The sequence below is a fragment of the Nanorana parkeri genome, unplaced genomic scaffold (assembly GCF_000935625.1).
Source record: "Nanorana parkeri isolate BGI_ZX_2015 unplaced genomic scaffold, ASM93562v1 scaffold466, whole genome shotgun sequence".
NCBI lineage: Eukaryota > Metazoa > Chordata > Amphibia > Anura > Dicroglossidae > Nanorana > Nanorana parkeri.
The window spans coordinates 280,148-302,067 of NW_017306734.1; the positions used below are offsets into that span (position 1 = coordinate 280,148).

The 21,920-nt window shown below is 40.7% G+C and overlaps 1 protein-coding gene across 1 annotated transcript in view; it reads right to left on the reverse strand.

Annotated features, from left to right (window-relative positions):
* Positions 1-2,542: 2,542 nt before the first annotated feature.
* The window catches only part of FSTL3 (follistatin like 3), a 39,719-nt gene continuing 20,341 nt past the window's right edge, over positions 2,543-21,920 (reverse strand). Inside the window, exons 4-5 of the mRNA XM_018560571.1 lie at positions 7,093-7,317; positions 2,543-2,843 (exon numbers count right to left, since the gene is read on the reverse strand). Of these exons, the coding sequence (XP_018416073.1) occupies positions 2,791-2,843; positions 7,093-7,317 (278 nt within the window). The 3' untranslated portion in view covers positions 2,543-2,790. The remainder of the gene's footprint in view (positions 2,844-7,092; positions 7,318-21,920) is intronic.

A 21,920-nucleotide genomic window follows, 5' to 3' on the forward strand; every position in this document is an offset into this window, starting at 1 on the left:
ATATAGGTATATTACCTGTTTCTCCTGAAAGTAAAACCGTTATTTGTCAAATCCCTGCAATGGTGTCACAACACTGCTCATTCTGCAGTAAAATTGCACAGCACCATTGTCACCCTATGGGACAGAGTAGCCTCAAATGAACATATACAGTAGTTTTAAATGGATTTTAAGTCAGAGACAAAAAAATTAAAGTTCAACCCCAACTAATATTTTTTAAGTAGTTACAGCAACAAATTATTTTCTTTTAGAAAAAAACTTTTTATATAAATAAAAGCTAAATTAAGCACCCCTGTCAGTGTTAAATGGTGTTATATTGTTTCAACCCCTGTAACTAAAATGTTTGCTAGACAGCAAAAAAAAACACACACACCAATCTACCTAATATTGAGTAGGTCCCCCTTTTGCTGACAAAACAGCTAGGAGCCTTGCATGGGCTCCACTAGCAGATCCTTTAGTCCTGTAAGTTGCAAGGTGGGGCCTCTATAAGTTGGACTTGTTTCTCCAGCACATCCCACAGATGCCTGATTGCATTGAGATCTGGAGAATTTGGAGGCCAAGTCAACACCTTGAACTTATTGTGTTCCTCAAACCATTTTTGAACCATTTTTGCAGTGTGGCAGGGCGCATTATCCTGCTGAAAGAGACCGCTGCTATCAGGGAATAACATTTTCAAGAAGGGGTGTACTTGGTCAGCAATAATGTTTAGGTAGGTGGTACATGTCAATTAACATCCACATGAATGGCAGGACCCAAGGTTTCCCAGCAGAACATTATCCACTTCTTGATACACACTTCTTCCACCAGCATGCCTTCCTCCCATAGTGCATCTCATCTACCAGATAAGCGACACACACAAAGCAGCAATCCACATGATGTAAAAGAAAACGTGATTCATCAGACCAGGCCACCTTTTTCTATTGCTCCGTGGTCCATTTCTAATGCTCACATGCCCATTCTTGGTGCTTTTGGAGGTGGACAGGGGGTCAACAAGGGCACCCTGACCAGTCTGCGGTTACACAGCCCAATACTCTACAAACTGCGATGCACTGCGTGTTCAGACACTTTTCTATCAGAACTAGCATGAACTTTTTCAGCAATTTGAGCTACAGTCCCTCTTCTATTGGATCAGACTACTTTCGCTCCCCACGTGCATCACTGAGCCTTGTCACCCATGACACTGTCGCGCGGTTCACCTGTCCTGACCATTGCAGACTGGGAACATTTTACAAGAGTTGCTCTGACCCAGTCATGTAGCCATCACCATGTGGGCCCTGTTACGGTTGCTCAAATCCTTACGCTTGGCAATATTTTCTGCTTCCAACGCATCAACTTCACGGACAAAATGTTCACTTGCTGCCTAATATATCTCACCCACTACCAGTTGCTACTGTGACAAGATAATCAATGTTACTCATGCCACCTCTCAGTGGTCATAACTGATCGGTACATGTATATATATATTTTTTGGCCCTCTTCTGGGATCACTTGTTCTACACAAAATGTTAGGAAATTCTGCCTCTTTGCCTTTAGACACACACCTACTGCAAAATGATTGCATTTTAATGGCTGGCGTTGGCCATACTAGCCAATCAGAATTCTTGTAAAATGTTTCTATACCATGAAATGTGAAATTTGACCGGCTGCTATTGCCAATAATTTAACTTTTGTTCTAATGCAATTCTTTTATTAATCAGACCCTATGGCTTTTTCTGTAACTGCTTTTTATCACAACAGTTGTTTAGTAGGGATGTTGACGCCAAAACCAAAACCCAAGCACACACATCTTAAACTCTGAATATGAAAATATGAAAGAGCACTTAAATAAAGACAAACCCCTTCAAAATTATTTTTAAATATGCAGAATGATGCATAATGTGTAAAAAAAAAAAATAGATGCGTTTAATATTCCAACTCAGTCTTCTATAGCAAGTACCATTTAATTTAATTAAAGAAACAGTGAATACATGTTACATTTTTATTTTTTTATTGTCATGGATAGAAAAAAGAGGAAGGACACAAGAGATAGAAAAATAGAAAAAAATAGCACTGTGGTCTCTGACCTTTACATTTAGGAGGCAAGGTACACCCAAAACTGTGAACAGCAGATGGGGATTATACAATGACTGAAAGCCCATGTGGCTGTCATAGGCTGGCATTGGATATGCCAGCAGCAAATGTTTTCATATCATAAGGTACAATAGTCAACAATCAATGCATTCTAAATAAATGTCATGTGTGTATCACTGGTGTTCTGCTATAAGGGGCACAGTCTCCAATTCCTATGTAATATAACCTGACAATAACAGGATAACAGCTCATTTCTATATGTGTTACAATGTTGCTTAGCTTTCCTCTGTGTCTTCAACTGACTGTAGAGCAGTCATCTCAATATCATCTTTGTGTATCTTTAAAGTAAACTATATCATAGTACAGGCTAATATTCTCTACACCACAGACCCTTCTGTTTTTGTCACCACACAACCCTGGAACACACAGAGGGAATTCATCTCTCTGCCCAAGGAAAACATTCAAAATGACCTTTTAAATGTGGGCTTCATCCATAGTGGCAACAAATGAATAAAAAGTAGCATTTCCTACAAGCTATTTTACCACCTTATAGTATGCAAGAGCTTAGCTCTTAAACTCAGTTAGGAGTGTGCTTGGGTAGTGGAGTCTGTCTGATACATATAAATAACACTTCCAGTTAATAAATATGCCTCACGCTATGTACAATATACACATGGAATGCCCGTGTGCTCATTCTGTCATGGCTATTAAATCATGATGACTTCACACATAGTTCTTCACTGTGTCATCGAGATCCATGGAAAACTTTGAGTGCTCTGTAAACAGAAAATAAAATGAGATTAATATTCTTTTATCTGACACAATCCTGACATCACCCAACAGAAGAAAACATTAAATCTTGTCTTGAAAATATGAATCTTACCCAGATGGCAGCCAATGGGGTAAAGTGACATTATAAACTTAATTCCTGACCCTTATACACTGGATAAAAAAGAAACCAGTTGTGGTTGGGGTTATAAAAGAAATTAAATTTTTAAATATACCTGTACTTTTAAAAAAAATTTAGTCTTTTCAACGCTCCATAGATTCTATGCAGCTTTGCAAATATAACCATAAACCTCTGCCTTGATTTCATCACAGGCCCATGCTAGTGTGATTACTGCTTCATTTACAATCAGCTTGTCTGCATCTGCACTATAACTGCACAAAAGACGTCAGAACAATAAGGGCATCTGTTCCACATAACCGTCTGATTTAAAGTCTTGCTTCCAGGAGCTATAAATGATGATTTCTATACTACGTTGCACTCATGTAATAAGTGGAGTCCTACGAGGCACAACCTCTGAATAAGTTAAATTACATAGTAGAGAGCATGTGCTTCCAGTACATCAAAGACAACAAAAAGTGAACCATGGATCCATCTACAACCCCAATTCCAAAAAAGTTGGGACGCTGTGTAAAATCTACATAAAAACAGAATGCAATAATCTGCAAATCTCATAAAGCCATATTTAATTCACAATAGAAAACATATCAAATATTTAAACTGAGAAAATTTTAAGAAACAAATAAGGTCATTTTGAAATTGATGGCAGCAATATGTCTCAAAAAAGTTGGGACATGGCAACAAAAAGCTGGCAAAGTAAGTGGTACTAACAAGGAAGAGCGGGAAGAACATTTGGCAGCTAATTAGGTTAATTGGTAACAGGTCAGTAACATAATTGGGTCTAAAAAGAGCATCTGAAAGGGTCAGAGTGTTTCAGAAGTAAAGATGGGCAGAAAAGCTGCGTCTAAAAAATTGTTGAACAATTTCAGAATAATATTCCAATGTACAACAAGACTTTAAATATATCATCATCTACAGTACATAATATCATCAAAAGATGCTTAGAAATCTCTGTACGCAAGGGACAAGGCCGAAACACAATATTGGATGCCCGTGATTATCAGGCCCTCAGATAGCACTGCATTAAAAACAGGCATGATTCTGTGATGGATATCACTGCATGGGCTCAGAAATACTTGGACAAATCACTGTCTGTGAACACAGTTCACCGTGCCATCCAAAAATGCAAATGAAAGCTCTATCATGGAAAGGCGATCCAGAAATGCTGCTGTCTTCTGTGGGCCAAAGCTCATTTAAAATGGAAAACTGTTCTGTGGTCAGTTGAATTGAAATTTGACATTCCTTTTTGGGAACTATGGGTGCCGTGTCCTCCTGACTAAAGAGGAGAAGTACCTTCCAGGTTGTTATCAGTGCTCAGTTCAAAAGCCTGCATCTCTGATGGTATGGGGGTGCATGAGTGGAATGGGCAGCTTGTACATCTGGAAAGGCACCATCAATGCTGAAAGATATATCCAGGTTTTAGAGCAGCATGGCTTCATAGTAGAAGAGCCCGTGTGCTTAACTGGCCTGCCTGCAGTCCAGACCTTTCACCAATTGAAAATATTTGGTGCATCTTGAAACAGAAAATACAACAAAGAAGACCCAGGACTGTTAAGCAGTTAGAATCCTATATCTGGCAAGAATTATACATTATTCTTCTCCCAAAACTCCAGCAGCTGGTCTCATTAGTTCCCAGACGTTTACAGAGTGTTGTTAAAAGAAGAGGGGATGCTACACTGAGGTAAACAGGGCCCTGTCCCAACTTTTTTGAGACGTGTTGCTGCCATCAATTTCAAATGACCTTTTTTTGTTTTGAAATGGTCTATATTCTCTGTTTAAACATTTGATATGTTTTCTTTTTTCTATAGTGAATAAAATATGGGTTTATGAGGTTTGCAAATCATTGCATTCTGTTTTTATGTAGATTGTACACATTGTCCCAACTTTTTTGGAATTGGGGTTATAGATGTACATTCTTTTTTCTCAATTGGCTGTCTAGAATCAACAATAATAAGCAGTAAGGGCATAGCTTAGCTAAACCTTTGCAAGGGCTGCTTGTTTTGAACAGGTTTGGATGCCCACTGATTACACAAGTGCATTGCATCATAGAACTGTTTTTTCCTGGAAGTGAAGACATTAATTGGAACAAGTATGTAGAGCAGACACCTATCTTGTTCATACATCTTCTACGCAGTTAATGTTTACAGACAAGCTGAATATAAACAATTGCCTTAATCTGTAATGACAATACTCAAAGCACAGTAGACAAAAGACACAGGGTTAAGGGATTATATTTGTTAAATTGCTTGAAATCCCTTGATATAATAAAAGAGTAATGTCAAAGATGTAAATATTTTAGCAAGATTATCACTTTAACCCAGAGTCCAGTGCACACATTTTAAAAGGCACATTTTACCTGCAGTTTACTTAAAATTCCCAAACATTCTCCTTTTTTCGAAAAGCAGAGACACTGTAGAATACAATAGTGGTAGCTGTAATTTTGTATGTCAAATGATATTAGAGCACGGGTTTATTTTAGGGATGCACCGACACTAGTATTTGGGCAAGTATACTTGAGCTTCGGGCTCCCTCGTCACCTGGTGACTAGAGAGCATGGAGCCGGCTTCCTGGCCAATCAAGAAGCCGGGTGCCGTGTAATGACGCGTTGCCTGACTTCCTGTATGGCCAGAAAGCCAGCTCCATGCTTTCGCGTCACCTGGTGATGAGGGAGCATCACCAGGTGACCAATCAGGAAGCCGGACAACGCGTCATTACACGCTGCCCGGCTTTCTGATTGGCCAGAAAGCCAGCTCCATGCTTCCGCGTCACCTAGTGATGAGGGAGCAAGGAGACGGCTTCCCTGCTGATCGGGAAGTCGGGTGGCGAGTCTTCACACACTGACCGGCTTCCCGGCTCCCAGGTGGCGAGTCATTACACGCCTCCTGGCTTCCTTAATGGGAATTCCGGTATCTGTATACGGTATCGGCGAGTACCAGGGAAAAAAATATCGGTACTCGTAACCGAAAAACTGGTATGGGTGCATCCCTAGTTTATTTATTAGTACAAAAATATGCTAAAGTTAATTTTAATGCACACAAAATATTACCTAATTTTTGGTAAAATATAAAAAATGAGGTTGTGTCGCACAAATAGCTTGACATACCAAACATGTCAACCTCTAACATTGTAATAAACTCTGGTACCCAAAATTGTTCATAGGCAACCCTTTAAAAGTCTTTGCAGGTAATCAATTTTAAGTTACCCATGAATGATGGCCCTAGAATTATGACCCTTACTCCAGCATGAATGGTGATACCTAAGATATAGTTGCTTATAGCAGCCAGTATTGCATTTACACATCCATATTGCCCCTAAAATTCAACCTTTTAAAAAAAAACCTAATAAATGCTTACAGATTGATGAAAACAAAAATGTGCATTTATTATTTTTTTTCTAATTGGAGTCTGTAGAACATTGCACCTGTGTTCAGTGGATTGCGGATGCAATGCTCAGACTCTTCCTTGAGCCGCAGGTCTGTATGGAGGTAGGGACCGTCGGTTATGGGCCTGAAGGAAGCAATCAATGGACTGCAAGTAGAGTGGAACATTTTTTCCTCATTTTAAATGTGATGTGTGTGGTATGATATTTTCTTGATCCAGCCTTTCATTGTATACAGATTAAATAATTAAAAACAATGGTGATTTTCTGCAACAAACGTAAATTTGATTTTAAATGTAGTCAAATAAAAAAAAAGGCATTGACAAATGTAGCATGCAAAAAAAGATGCTTTTATATATATAAATTATGATCAAATTAAAACAAAAGCAAATCGTATGTGTGTCGTGGTGAGTAACATTCAGTAGGAGCAAGTATGTTACAAATATAATTTAGGCCATGCCCTTTAATAGCTATATTTCCATATGATATTAAAATGTACTACTGAAGGAATCCAAATGATAACTGCAATTGACAGCCTCAGACCTGGAAATGAATGGATAACGTAAGCCTTTTTGTATTGAATGTAAAGATGTGGTTGGTCAACTTAGAGTTCAGTGTACTGTATAAAGGGCACACTTGACCGAAATTTTGTGTTGAAATATAGTCAGAGAACATCTTGTGGACTTCTAATATCCTTACAGGCTACTCCTTTATATAAACTAAAAAATGGTCATAGATACCTGCACAGTTGCCCGAGTGACGAACTCCTATAGAACGTCCTAAGAAACATGTAGCTCTTCGAAGATGACAGGCGGAGGGGTAGGTGACATTGTTGTTCCCACACAGCATGTAGTCAGACGCAAGCATTGGGCAAGGGGATGTACGGCACATGACGCAATGGGCACTTCCTGTCTGGTCCACAACACAAGAATGTGTCCCTGGGCAAACCACATTGGAACAGGACTCTGGAAGAGAATAGAACAGCTATTGATTTCCAAGACACAGAGCATCATTGTGTTCCATACATGAAATGCAGCAGACAGTTTTGCATTAGCTGTCTGTCTTCTGTCCATGAGTTGGTACATTCACTTGGATGAACTGAAGGATAAAAAGGATGCTAAAAAGGCCAACACAAGTAACCCAGCAGATTCCTATGTTTTTAAAGGATTCAGACAACAAGCTCCCAATACTGTCTCACTGCTACATTTCCCATAAAAAATTCACTACAAACAGGCGGACCCCTTGTCATTTTCATTGTGGGTGGAAGGACCTAAAGAGACAGAGGTGCCGAGTTCACACTCAATGTTCCAGATAAATAAGAAGGATGACAGCGTATAATTGACAGTGAGCAAAAAAATTATTCGCCTGACTCCCTGCTTCTGGGATCTTTGTCAGACTTGGTCATCAAAAACTTTGGCCATTAAGTGATCCACACACTGACTTAACCCCTTCATGACTGAGGCCTTGTGAAAAATTTACTTAAATGACCCAAATAAAATATAAAATATGAGTTTACAACGAGTAAATAGATACCCAATGTGCCCAAGTAAAAAATTGTGCGTCTGTGAAATGGCGAAAAACTTCAGTACCCCAAAAACTCCATAGACGACGCTTTAAAAGCCCCCACACTTCATCAATTTAGAGATACCCAAAAATACGGGCCCTAGAATTATTGCTCTCACTGCGGCATGCGCGGCGATACCCAACATGTGTATCGCGTTCGTCGTTTTCATACGTAGGCGCACCCGACGCGTGTTTACGTGGCGACGCGCGTGCTCGCGGGGGACTTTACATTTTTTAGATTTATTTGATGTAATGTTAATATTAGAAACTTTTCTTTTTTTTTCTTACTTTACTTTAATTGCTATCACATAGGGGGGGGCTTACAAGCCCCCCAAGTGACAGCAGATGGTGGTGATAGGTACTCTTTAAGGTGATGCTGGGGGTCCAAAAGACCCCTAGTGTCACCTTTACACTCTAAATAAGCTATTGAAGTGCAGATCGCACTTCAATAGCTCATAGCTGGGCTTCAGGAGCCCAGCAATGACAGCTATGGGACCGGAAGTGATGCAATCTGCATCACTCCCGGTCCCATAGAACTGGTAGGGGATCGACGAACGGAGGTTCGCCCACCTCCTCCTCAGCTCCCGCTGACCCCAGAGAAGCCGGTCGTTAGTCGCGAAGGGTTAATAATTACTATACTTTAATATTATTATATCTATAATTATAATATTAATAAACATTTCCAAACACATGGAGGGTAATTGACCAAAACTGGAGCAGACAAAATCTGGAGCAGCTGTGCATGGCAACCAATCAGCATCCACCTTTCATTTTCAAAGCTTAACTGAAGAAACTGAAAAGAGAAGCTGGTTGTAGAATTTGTCTGCTCCAGTTTTGATAAATCCCCACAGAGTATAAACATTTCCACATTTGTTGTTGTAATCTTGATATTTGCATTCCTTTTTGTTTAAGTACAGCCAAAGATTCAACAAAGTAATTGACAATGAGCTTGATTTATTTAAAGTGGATTTGCAAAAAAAAAAAATGTCTTATCCCTTTAATCACTTGAGGATTTTGAATGAAAAAGATATGTCCTAAAAAAACCTCAACACTGTTTTGAGGATGCATCTTTTAAGTCTAGCTCCTCTCCCAGCCTGTAATTGCTTTGGACATTATATTTGGCATTAGACATTTTGGCATTAGACAGCAGGAGCAGCTGCATTTTGAGATAATGTGCAAGTGTCATTGAGTAATTCAATGTAACAATGTATGTAGATGTAGATCTTAGGTGTGGCCTGTGATTTGCATATGACATCACTTAATTAAACTTAATTAAGTTTTTTTTCCCTAATAAAATGTATTTCTATTTAACCTCAAAACTAGAAAAAAAATGTTTTAACTTACAAATAACTTTGGCATGCATTTTTAAAAAAAATAACACTGGTCAAAACTGGTAAAACATTTGTCTATAGATAGAGTCCATAGAAAATAACATTATTTTTTTGCAAATTATATTGCCAAAAGAGAGCCTAGCCCCTCCCCCCAAAAAAACAACAACATTGTATGTATTACTATGTTAACTTAAGTAAAGACAAAATTACAGAAATGTACTTAGTTCCTAATTTTTTGTTGTGGGCTGAAATCATATGAAATGGTGTCTGCCCTGCCCACCTGTCTTGTGCTAACCTACTGAATCCTTCCCCCTCTCTTCATTTCCACAACAACATAAAAAGTAACTCTGTTCTGTAGTCCAAGTAAACAAGTAGGAGGGAGGCTTCTTAAGATAACACAGGAAAAGTGAACAAGTCCCAGGACAACTTTGAATTTCTGACAAGCTCAGTGCATATTTTTTGTACTAGTCAAAGAGATATAAAAAAAAAAACATGGTATATTTAACAGAGTAAAAAGGAACAAATAAAAGAAGTTCATTGTTGGAGTTTACATACATTTTAATGAGTAGAGAATGTTCACTTAGCATAGTAAACAAAATTAAGTCCTGTTCATTTTAGACGTCTAATCACTTGCAGGCAAAATTCAGTTTTTTACATTTCCCTGCACATGATTGGTGTTCAACATTAAAGGAGAACTATGGGTTCAGTGTTTTTCCCCATAGTTCTCCTTAGGGTAACGGGAGGACACAAACTAGCGTCCTCCCGTCACCCTAAGCTCAGTATACCGCGAGCTACAGCTCGCGGTATACTGAGACGCCGCACCTGGAGCGGATCCCGACGTAGATGACGGGATCCGCCCAGCTGCGTGAGTGACAGCTGGCTCTGCCTACCTAGAGGCAGAGCCAGCTGTACCCGCCCCCTCCCCCGTCCGTTCCGCCAGTCAGCGCTGACAGATCGGAGCGGGGAGAGGGGAATCCAGCCCCTCCCCCTGTCACGGCTGAGAGCCGTGACAGGATCGAGAGGTGAGGGAAACCCGGTATGTGTTTCCTCACCTCCCGATCTACTGAGCCGACCTGTGACAGTCTGTGTCTGTGTCACAGGTCGGCTTAGAACTATGAGGTGAGTGGAAATCACTCATCTCATAGTTCTCCTTTAACATAGCTTCTCATTTTTCACCAAGCTAAGGGAACAGTCACTTTGCTACATGAACATTCTACAATGTATTGGTTATTTTACATCTCAGGTGACACTAAACACAGGAGCTATACAGGAGTAATCCACAAATAAGCTACATTAGTGTTAATAGTTGAAGGAGAACTATGGGGTTAGGGCTTTTCCCCATAGTTCTCCTTAGGGTAACGGGAGGACACAAACTAGCGTCCTCCCGTCACCCTAAGCTCAGTATACCGCGAGCAACAACTCGCGGGATACTGAGATGCCGAAGTATACCGTGAGCATGCTCGCGGTATACTGAGATGCCGCAGCTGAAGCGGATCCCGACAATTATGTCTGGATCCGCCCAGCTGCGTGAGTGAGAGCTGGCTCTGCCTATCTAGAGGCAGAGCCAGCTCTACCCGCCCCCTCCCCCAGTCAGCATTGGAGGAGCGGGGAGGGGGGGAATCCAGCCCCTCCCCTGTCACGGCATGGTCTTGAAGTGGTTAAGGAGTTTGAATGCATTTTTAAGATTTAATTCCTGACTTTAGTGTCACTTTAATGTGCATCACCACTGCACATTACACTGGCAAGCTGCAATATATTGCATTTTCTGGGGGCTTAGCTATGCTTTCCTATGGTTTTGTTATGGCATCATCATTTCAGTAGGTCACAGCTTAATTTTTGTTCCTCCCTGCATAACAGCAGAGATGGAGGTCATTACTCAACTTCATGCTGCAGCCATATTAACTAAGTCCTGCACTAGTTTCCCCAGGCTGAGGATGAATGCAATCAGTGTATTTCTTTAAGCTGGAGGAGTTAGGAAGATGTAAGACATGTGTTTGAGCGGACGGACTGTTCCTTCTCCTGCTGCCAAGTGTTTACACTGATTTCTGTCGCTTTTCTTAAGAATACAAAATGTGTTTCTTTTCACTTTCCAAGAAAAAGGGAAAAAAAAACTCGGAAGTAACAAACGGAAACTGAAGCACACATTCCCTCTATCAGAACGGAGGAAGAATGTTATTATATATCCTGGATGGTTTGCATGAAAAACAGAAATTGATGAAGTTTTTACTTCATGATTTGCCTAACCAGAAAAGCACAATACAAATTGTTTCCATCAGCACAGAAATCAACTTGTTTGCTGGTATTTGAATATCACTTGGAAAGTACAAATAGCTTTTGTCAAAGTATTCCGCAGAAACAAGTCTCCCCCTAGTGTCATAATATTCATAATGACAAGCTTCTGAGCAAACGCACCATTGTTATTGTGTGGACCTATCACTTGTCAACATTACATCAAATTAGGGACTAAACATATACAACAGCCTAATCTGTGTAAAGCTGCCTACCAGAATTACAATTCAATTGTACCAACTACCGAGTAAAAATAAATAATTGAAAGTAAATATAATGTGTCACCATTGTTACAATTGTACTGAAAAATGTTTCTCCTCATCCAATTTCTGTACTATACAATTTTATATAATTTGCTGGAATAGTGTTCCGACTCTCCAATCATCACTACAAGATCTTGCTGAAAAAATAATGCGGAGATAAATGTTGTGACATTGCACAAGCTTATGATTATGCCATGGCAAATGCGTGCCGTAATCAAAACTAAAGGCAGTCCAAAGAAATATTAGAGTGTGTGACTTTTGTTTTGTCCAGGCAGTGTAGATAAAATTAATTAAGCTATACTTCAGGCAAACAACTAAATACAGTTGAAGTACACATTTCAGGATTGTTTTATCTGCCAAAGGATTTGTAATTCTGTCCAGCCACTTTTGTGTTTGTAAGTCAGACAGCTTAGCCAGCAGGGTTACAGTACTACACGGGAGAATCTTGCCAGAGAGGGGGGGTAGGTGTGTACTGCAGAGAGGACTGGTTAAGAGTGATGGTCCAGTTTTACATCTTAGAGTTGGTGTGTAATCATCCCCTTGGCAGGTCACTGGCTAAATCCAGATATCCCCTGTCCTCTATTGCCTGGGGTCCTCCCCTACACACTTTCACTTCTGGGATGTGAGATATATGGGTAATTCTAGGTGTTTTCATGAAAGATGGAAAGAAAATTCTTGAAGACTTCAAGTATCGTATATGTTTGGTCCTCCTGAAACAAGGGGATAGTACTTCCATGAAACGTGTCAAGGAAATTCTGCCCCACCATCATGTTATTAATTACTTTGACATATGGACATTATATATGTTTGGTAATGCATTAAGAGAAAGGGTTGATACCTTGGTGGCCCTTCAATAGAGGCAAAACATTTAGAAATGGAGGGGAAGTTTGTATGTCTTAATGATCTGTTTTTATAAATCTTCTATTTTATATTTGTTTGGATGGATCTGTTTGCTTGTACCTCAAAAGTCCCATAGAAAGTGTAAAATCTTTTAAGGAATACAGTGATGTTAGTTCCTGGCCAACAACCTGCTGATTGGACAATGAAGGAGCAACAACACACTGATAAGTTCTCAGCTCTGCTCGGTTAACTCTCTCCTCTCTGCTACATGCACATGTTCTCTTTCAAAACACGTGCATTTTGCAGAGCCTAAATAGCCCAAAAGTAGTGGATTGCCAACATCTCCCAGAGTTCTGCTGTGCAAGGCATGACAGAGGCCTGCAACAAGACAGATTCAAGTACTTATGCTAGTTGTATTATTATTTTTAAAGGAATATTCAACTTTATATCTGCCAGGAATTTAGCTTTAATGGGTATTCGTGTGAGCCTTCATGTTTCCTACAATAGTTCATACTGAGCCGGTTCATACACAAGGCATGAGGGGGAGAATGCTATAGCTGACATTTCTCATAAAAGCCTCAATTGTTGCGATAGTGCAATAAAAGTTGTTCTTTCACTTAGTTGGTGGTATTACTGATAGTGTTTTTTTTTATTGCCACACACTACTTTAATGAGAATGTGTCTCCAACAAAAAGCTAGCAGTTTATTGGCTAGAAAAAATATGTTTATGCCAAGTCTATCAGTGTCATGATTAAAGCTGAAATACAGGCACCCAGGTAAATACACGATGTAGCAACTATAAAATACGTAGTATACGAAGAGAACGCACTATCCAGAGAATTCCAATACTTCAGACTTTATTGAAATTCACAGCAAATCCAGTATATCAGTGAATAAAAGTGTATAAAGCAATACCAGCACTGCACAGCCCCAACCAGCTACAACCTCTCACATGTTTCACCCATAGGCTTATTCATAGGGGTAACAAATACAGACCAGTATCTCGCTTTAGGACAGGCTCATACCATTTTCCGGACCAGATCTGGTCTGAAAAATTGTGTGAACCTGCCCGCAGTTACAGTGCATTGCAGACCAGACAAAATAAGACAAGCAGTATTTTTCTGGTCTGGTCTGGAACGGACTGCACTGGTGCGCACTACACATTGGATCCGGAAGCAATCTCGTCTGTTCTGGAGATGATCTGGATGTGGTGTGAATGGGCCCTAAATGTTTTTAAAAACTTCACCCTACACAGATGCTGGAAGCAATGCTCACTGATGGATAGGTTAACTCTAAACTGGCTGGTGTGCAAAGGTGTGGAGGTACACCTCTGTCCTCTGCAGTCAGAGTCAGCAATCGAGGTTGCAACCTGGCCTAATTTCAGGCATTTGAGTGGGATCGAGAAGGACATAATACAGCGTGACAGCTTGCCATGTGTCTAGAATCAGATATGTTGCACTGCAAAGAAAGGGACAATGAAACTCAAGGTACAACACCAGGCCTTAAAGGCTAACAAAATAGCTGCTAGTAACAGAAGAGGTACCAGGAGGGTCAGAATATGGTCTCCATAGCTATTTCTGAGGATACATAGATCTGGATAGCTTTGCATAGAGACTAGCACAATCATATTTAGATATTTGCAGCTTAAAATATTGATTGAAAAAAAAACTGAATGTAGAAAAAAAAAAGGCCAGCAAAAATACAGTTAAGCTATTATGAGGAGGGAAAAATGCCCATCCTCCTAGGACACTAGCAAAAAAATGGAGAAAAGCAGGGAGTGAGAGAGGTTATACCTGGCTGGTTTTTTTTTTGTTTGAAATTGTCCAAATCTTCCTTTAGGCAGCAGTATAACCCAATTGTTTCTGTCCCTCAATGAATGTGAAAGAAAAAAAATAGTTTATGGGAAGGAAAAACGCTAAAAAATATTCAACTTTTCTTTACTTTTACCTGACATTACGTTGGCGACAGGATCTCTTTAAGTGAAATAATTATCTGAAGCATCCAGGCACAGATCTGTGTCAATCAGCCTTACTCCATGCAGCCTCTAATAACCAACTGCCTATTCTGCCAATACTGTATGGTGGACATAAAACACCCCAAGACCAGTTATATTCCTTTGCAGATAACTTGAAATTTGCAGCATAAATGTGAAAAGTAGGAATGTTCTGTCTCCATAGTCTCTATAGCAGCATGCTTTTGCCTCACATTTGTCTCCTTTATACAAATTATATAAAAATGTGTAATTCTTGCTCTGTTAAAATGTACATTAAAACTGAACTCCAGAAGGGGCGTGGCCTGGACATGGCGCCGAGCAGAAGCTAATCGCCAGAGCTCTGCAGACCCGGGAGATATTTTTTCAGTAGATCTTCCTCCCTCACACTCCACTAACCCATGAAGCGGACCGGGAAGGCACCGAAGACACCCCGTGCCCCCACGAGCCAAAAGAAGCAGTCCAGGATGGAAGCGTATGTGTCCCCCCAGGACTTGAGGCCTAAGCCGCATGCGCAGCCCGGGACACAGGCACACTCCACCCCGACGGGACATACCCGAACCTCTCCTCATCACGACGCCTCCGGCATTTCGGACGAGGCGACACTTCCACTCCAGCCGCCATCCCCGACCTTCTCCTCACCTGACACGGGATCGGATGTCCCCTCCCCGCGGACGCACTGGAGTTGGCCAACACCTGGAACCTTCCCTTACCCTTCCTTACGTGTTCTTTATCTCTCACTCTCTTCCTACTCTGTGTTGTGTTGTTTTGTTCTGTTTTGTTTAATTAATGTGTGTAGTTTGGGGTAGACCGCTTTGATGCTGGCCTTCCACGTCGGTGGGCTGGGTCTTGCGATCTGCCACTGAACACTGTCTTATTTGTGTTTTATACCACAAAATGCCAAAGGGGCATGGGGTGGAAGAGAGTCCAACCTGACTGGTGTTGTTCTTGTTTATATTATGTATGTACTTTACATTCTCTGATATTGTTTGAGAAGTTCGATTGGAAAGGTTCCCGATGTTTGTTTTTGGCACTGCACTAATCATCAGGTTGTTCATTGCCTTGGTTTAATGTGCGGCCATGTGGCCCAGATACGATGTGAATTATCTCTGTATCCCACCACTTTGTTTACAAATAAAGAATTTTTTTTTTAAAAACTGAACTCCAAACATTAATATCACAAATCATTAAATGTATTTTTAATGCAACTGAACTACCTGAATTTGACTTAGTGTCAGCCTTTGATATTCCCCCTATATAGCAGCACTTGGAGCCAATCCAGTGTGCTGTATGCACATGTGCTGACAAGGAACATGCTTATAGAAGGAGAGATTAAAGTAAACACATGGATAATTTAATACGTCTGCTGCTGCTCTTTCACTGCACTGGTGGTAAAAGGACACCACTGTATTCCTTCTATAACTGTAACAAAGAAAAGGATATCATCCACCTGGCTCTCCTGTGAGACACGACTGTTTCAATCTCAGGTCTGGATGGACAGAAACACAAATCCTTTGGAAGTTACAACATTTCCTTTATATATATTTATTCTTTAGTTGTTTTCCTAGAGTTCGGCTTTGAATCTTTGTAAAAGCCTATCACTAGGCATGATCACCCACATAAACCACACGGAAAGATCATTTTTGAAAATAAATCAGTTTTGAAATATTTTTTTATGTAGTTGTATTGCCACTAGCTGAAGCTTAGTGAAAACAATCATGATTTGAAACCATTTTACAAGTATCTCTTGGTTTTATAGCACACATGTCTATAATATATAGTAGAAAGGGCAAATGAAAATAAAGTGGTCATGTCTCCTGACTGCATGTAGATGGTGTCTGTTGGCACTTCACATCCTTCATATATTATGTACATATGCACCTGCCCAGCAAAGTTCCTGAAGTTGTTTTCAACTGTTGGCAAGTACGCTCATACAAATAGTGCTGCCAAGAGATTCTGTATATGTCAGCGTCTGTTTGGCAGCATGTTGAAGGAAATGCAGTCATGTGATCATGTTCAACACACTTTTGAAGGAAACAATCTTTCTTTTTTTCCCCTTTTTTTTATAACAGCAACAATTGTTCTTACATTTCCATATATATATATATATGAACATATCATATTTATACTTTTCACTTTAAACGTTTCACATATTTTGAACTTTATAGCTGAGCTCATGATATTTCCTCCCGCCCGTGCACCTTTCCCCAATTTTTGCCTTGAGATTGATAACACAACTATCCAACTCTCCCCCATTCCAAGGTGCTTGGTGTCATCCTTGACTCGGACCTCACCTTTCTTCCCCACTTCCAATCACTATCCAAATCCTGCCGCCTTCACCTTCGTAACATCTCCAAAGTACACCCCTTCCTCACCGAAGAAACCGCTAAATTACTCATCCACTCACTTGTTCTCTCTCATCTTGACTATTTCCATTTCCTCCTCATTGGCTTACCTCTACACAGGCTATTCCCCCTTCAGACTATCATGAATGCTGCTGCTGGACTCATCCACCTAACCAATCGCTCAGTGTCTGCAACCCCCCTCTGCCAATCCCTGCACTGGCTTCCACTCACCCAAAGGATAAAATGCTAAATATTAAATACCACGCAGCCATCAAAAACTCTGCCCCCGGATATATCTCAAACCTTGTTTCAAAGTATCACCCTAACCATCACCTCTGCTCTTCCAAAGACCTCCTGCTTTCTAGTCCTTCGTCAACTCCTCCCATGCTTGCCTCCAGGACTTCTCTAGATTCTCTCCCATACTATGGAACTCTTTACCCCAACCTGTCCGACTATCTCCCACTCTGACTGCCTTTAGGCCACCTCAACCTAACCACTGAACTATCAATTTCTCAAACTATTCATCCCCACACAGCTACCTCCCTTATGTATCACTTGCCCCTCCCTTTTAGATTGTAAGCCCTCATTGACAGGACTCCCTTACCATCTTGTCTTGTATTGTGATTGTAATGCCTTCCTTATATTGTAAAGCGCTGGGCAAACTGTTGGCGCTATATAAATCCTGTATAATAATAATAGCTGCAAGAATGTTTCATGTCCTCTACCCTTCCCCATGTAAATCCCAGTAATTGTACTTACCCATGTGAGTTGAGATTATGGGGGGAAAAAAAATGGCAGCTCAAACGCTACCTTCTTAGTTAGCGCTTCTCCCCCAGCCAGCTGATTGGACAAAGGAGCAGCAACACATTAATGAGGTCCTCCCTGTTCCCCCATCCTCTTTGCCCTGGCAATTGAGCCTCTGGCGATTAGGGTACGGGAGTCTGTCTCTATACATGGCTTGAGGATACGTGACCTGGAGGAGCGAATCTCCCTGTATGCAGATGATACGCTGATTTATCTATCTGATCCGAATTACTCCCTATGTCACCTCCTCCAGCTACTGGACTTATTTGGAACCTTTTCAGGGTTCAGGGTTAATTGGGACAAGTCTGTTCTTTTTCCCCTGGATGACGCTACAGTGGCGAACATTCACCCTGTGTCCACGCTAAGGGTTGCGAATGAATTTAAATATTTGGGTGTTAAAGTCCAGCTGCCCCTCTCCTCCTATATTGCTAATAACTTGACACCGACTATTGACTCTCTTCATTTGAAGACTAAAGAGTGGATGGACTTACCACTGGACCTTATGGGAAGAGTCAATATCAGTAAAATGAACTTCCTCCCCAAGTTGCTCTATATCCTAGCGAATGCCCCTTGCTATGTCCCAAAAAGTTATTTCCATAAAATTGACTCTATTAGCACTGTATTTCTGTGGAGGGGCTGTAGCCCTAGGGTGGCCTTGGAGGTGCTGCAGCTCCCTCGCTCGATGGCAGGCTTGGCCTTTCCTAAGTACTACCTCGCATCCCAACTAGTGGTGGTTCATGACTGGCTGGTCCCCCAGATTGGGAACGCCTGCACGGCAACTGAAGCAGCCATACTAACCTCCTTTGAATCCCTTCAAAATGTTGTCTATAGGGGGGTCACTCACAACCAAAAGCTCCAAGGGGCAGTCATGATTTCTGTGACTGTCCGTATTCTAAGATATGTTATCAATCAATTATCACTATCCCATTGGTACCATTCTCCTACTTCCCCCTTATGGGGCAATCCCGCCCTCCAAGAGCTGCAGCGCCTACCATCGGCCGCCTTCTGGTCCTCAAAAGGCATTAAATCTCTGTCTCACTTGTTTCAAAATGGGGTGATGCCCAGGTCCTCTGAAGCCCTGATGTATTTCGTACCCTATTGACTACATGTGGCTGACTCCAACTCCCTATGTACATACTCCCTGTGTTGGAGGGTGACTACCACGCATTGAATCTTGTAACCAAATACTAGTGTAACCTTGTAATCTTATGTTTTTTCTGATCTGTGAAAAGGATGTAGATACTGCATAATTGCATAATTGTCTGGGTTATGTTGCTGTATGTATGAAGGTTGTTTGTTATTTTATTGTGTCTCTGACACTTGGAAAACTCAATAAAAAGCATCTTTTAAAACAAAAAAGAGGTCCTCCCTGTGTTTTTCCCACATGAAAGCATGTGACCTGTTAGATGGACAACACTGCGCAAAGCAACACAGCCCTGATTGGCTGATCACCACCACCTACTATCTATGTGCTGCTGCAGAGTATTACATGGAGCTTATATAAACACGGATTTGGGTATTTATTTCAACTGTATTTAAAACACATTAGGGCTGGCTTCACACAGTAGCATTACCACAAGGCATTAAAAAAACAGCACTCTGTGTGATGCACTACAGTACATTCATTTACAACGGCACCCCAAAGCACAAGTACAGTAGGTGCTGGTGGACCTGCACCGCAGCTCAGAATGAGGCATGTGTTGTGGTGCGCTGCCTTCATATATATATATCTATATATATCTCTATATATATATATATAGAGATATATATAGATATATATATATGAAGCCAGCAAGCTGACACCGCGGCCCTATGTAGTGTGTTGTAGGAGATAGAGAGAGAGGGTTCTAGTATAGTTAGTTACAGCAGATTGATAGAGAGTTATAGATAGTTATAATAGACTTCTGTATATATATATATATACACAGTATGTATATGTACACAAACACAGATTTATTTTACACATTTGTTATTAAATACATACATTTGTAGATTAACCATATTATAAAGTTGTTTGACTATTCACCATATCCTCTAATTATATTTGTTATTCAGTATCATAGCAAACAGCAGCAGTGCTGACTCTTAGACAACTCAAATCCGTCCGAAAAACAGATGCGGTTCCAGTGTTTCCTCTGCAGCTGGAAGTCCCCATTGCTTGTAGAAGTTTGGCACTGACTTGCTTACAGCTGAGTAACACTTCTGCAGCCAGCTGCCTCTGCTAAAATCCCTTTGTTACAATAAGTCAGCATTAAATCAATTGGTCTTGCAAAGTGCAGAAACGATTCAGAAAGCTTGTGTGGGCAATTACATGGCCAATTTTGCCAGATTAAGAAGGACCCAGATGCAGGCAGGACTGTACAGGAATAAACGTATAATGAGGTAATTTGCGGAGGACTGTCATAGGCAAAGGAGCCTCAGAGATGCTGCAAAGGAGGTCACAGCCTAACTGTGAGTGGCTTAGTTTTCTCCAAATGTGTTCACTACTATTCATCTTTCAGATGGCCTTTTAGTATGCCAGGAGTTACTCGAAAAAAACGGCAGTGTTTGCTTGTCTGGCTTTATGGGTATAGTTTTTTATGCCTTAATGTAGCATAAAAGGGCATACAGATGACATTCATTCCCAATCCTTAAGCCTATTAGAAAAATGTAATTAAACAGCATTAATAACATTTGAAATAAAAAAAGGACAGCAACCAGTCTGGTGCTGCAAAACTGGTTGATTAGGTGTCCCCTATTAAAAGTGGTTGACCAGTGTTAAACTAGGATGCCTGTTCTAAAAGGGAATGTACGGTATTTTCAATGTTTTTCTACATTATTTTTTTTTATAAGCTTTTTGTAAGTCTTATCAATATATGTTAAAGAAGTGTCACATTTTATTATTTTTCACAGCTCGGTCACCTAACTCTTACAGTGTATGTTGCTTTTTATCCCATGCTTCTGTGTGCAGCAGAAACAGAGATACAGACTGACAGTTCATTCCTCTTCATTCCTCACCATGCTCTGCAAAAGAGACAGACTCTTGATTGACAGCTCTTATCTTACTGTCCCTGTAGTTTCCCAACACAATGCAAGGCTGCCCTGCCCTTTGCTCTGCAAAAGAGACAGACTCTTGATTGACAGCTCTGATCTCACATCTCACTGTCCCTGTAGTTTCCCAACACAACGCAAGGCTGCCCTGCCCTTTGCTCTGCAAAAGAGACAGACTCTTGATTGACAGCTCTGATCTCACTGTCCCTGTAGTTTCCCAACACAATGCAAAGCTGCCCTTCCAGTTCTAGTGTATGTGCTGATTTCTGTGAGAATGTTCACCTTCCTCTGCCTTCATGTGGCCTCGCTTGTGCCTGTAAATTGCAGGGACAGTAAGATAAGAGCTGTCAATCAAAAGGCCATCTCCTTTGCAGATCGTGGTTGGAAATGAAGAGGAATAAACTGTCAAAGTCTGTATCTCAGGTCTCAGCGCATTCATGCTAGACCCGATGGCAGTGACAAGGTACCATAGGTTAGTGTTTGAGGACACGGGCATTGAACGGTATTGGGTATTTTCTATTGTAATGCAGAGAATGAATTAAGATAAAAAAACACCTAGCATTTAGATCCACTTTAATGGAAGCAGCTATATGTGTTTATTGCATACACGAGCTCTGGTAACTGGCTGTAAATGGCTGTTCCTTCTTATAAGGAATGTCTATAAGTGAGCCAGAATAAATGTACTTATCAACTGAGAGCTCCCTCTAATCTACAAATGTATGTATTCAATAACATAAGTGCAGGAGAGCAAGCTTGTAAAAGTGTGAAAGACATGTCAAAATTCCTTCCTAGTTTGAACTGGGAACATCCATCCATTTTCCACAAACCCTATGTACAGCAGATGTTATACTAAAGCCTCTCCAGCAATTACAACACAACAGGGATGCAGTTACTGCAATGTAAACAATTTACTATTCAGGCTGCATGAACAAAAACACTTTAGGTGTTATGGGAGACATATTTGCTGGGGTACTTAAAGGTGAACTCTGCTGCAATATTTCTCTATCATTCATTGAGGGACACAGGAATGTAGGACACTCTCAAACCAAAAATGTTAACACAAACCTGTGTAGGGACCTAGAATTTTTCCAAATTCTCCTCCTACACCCTGCC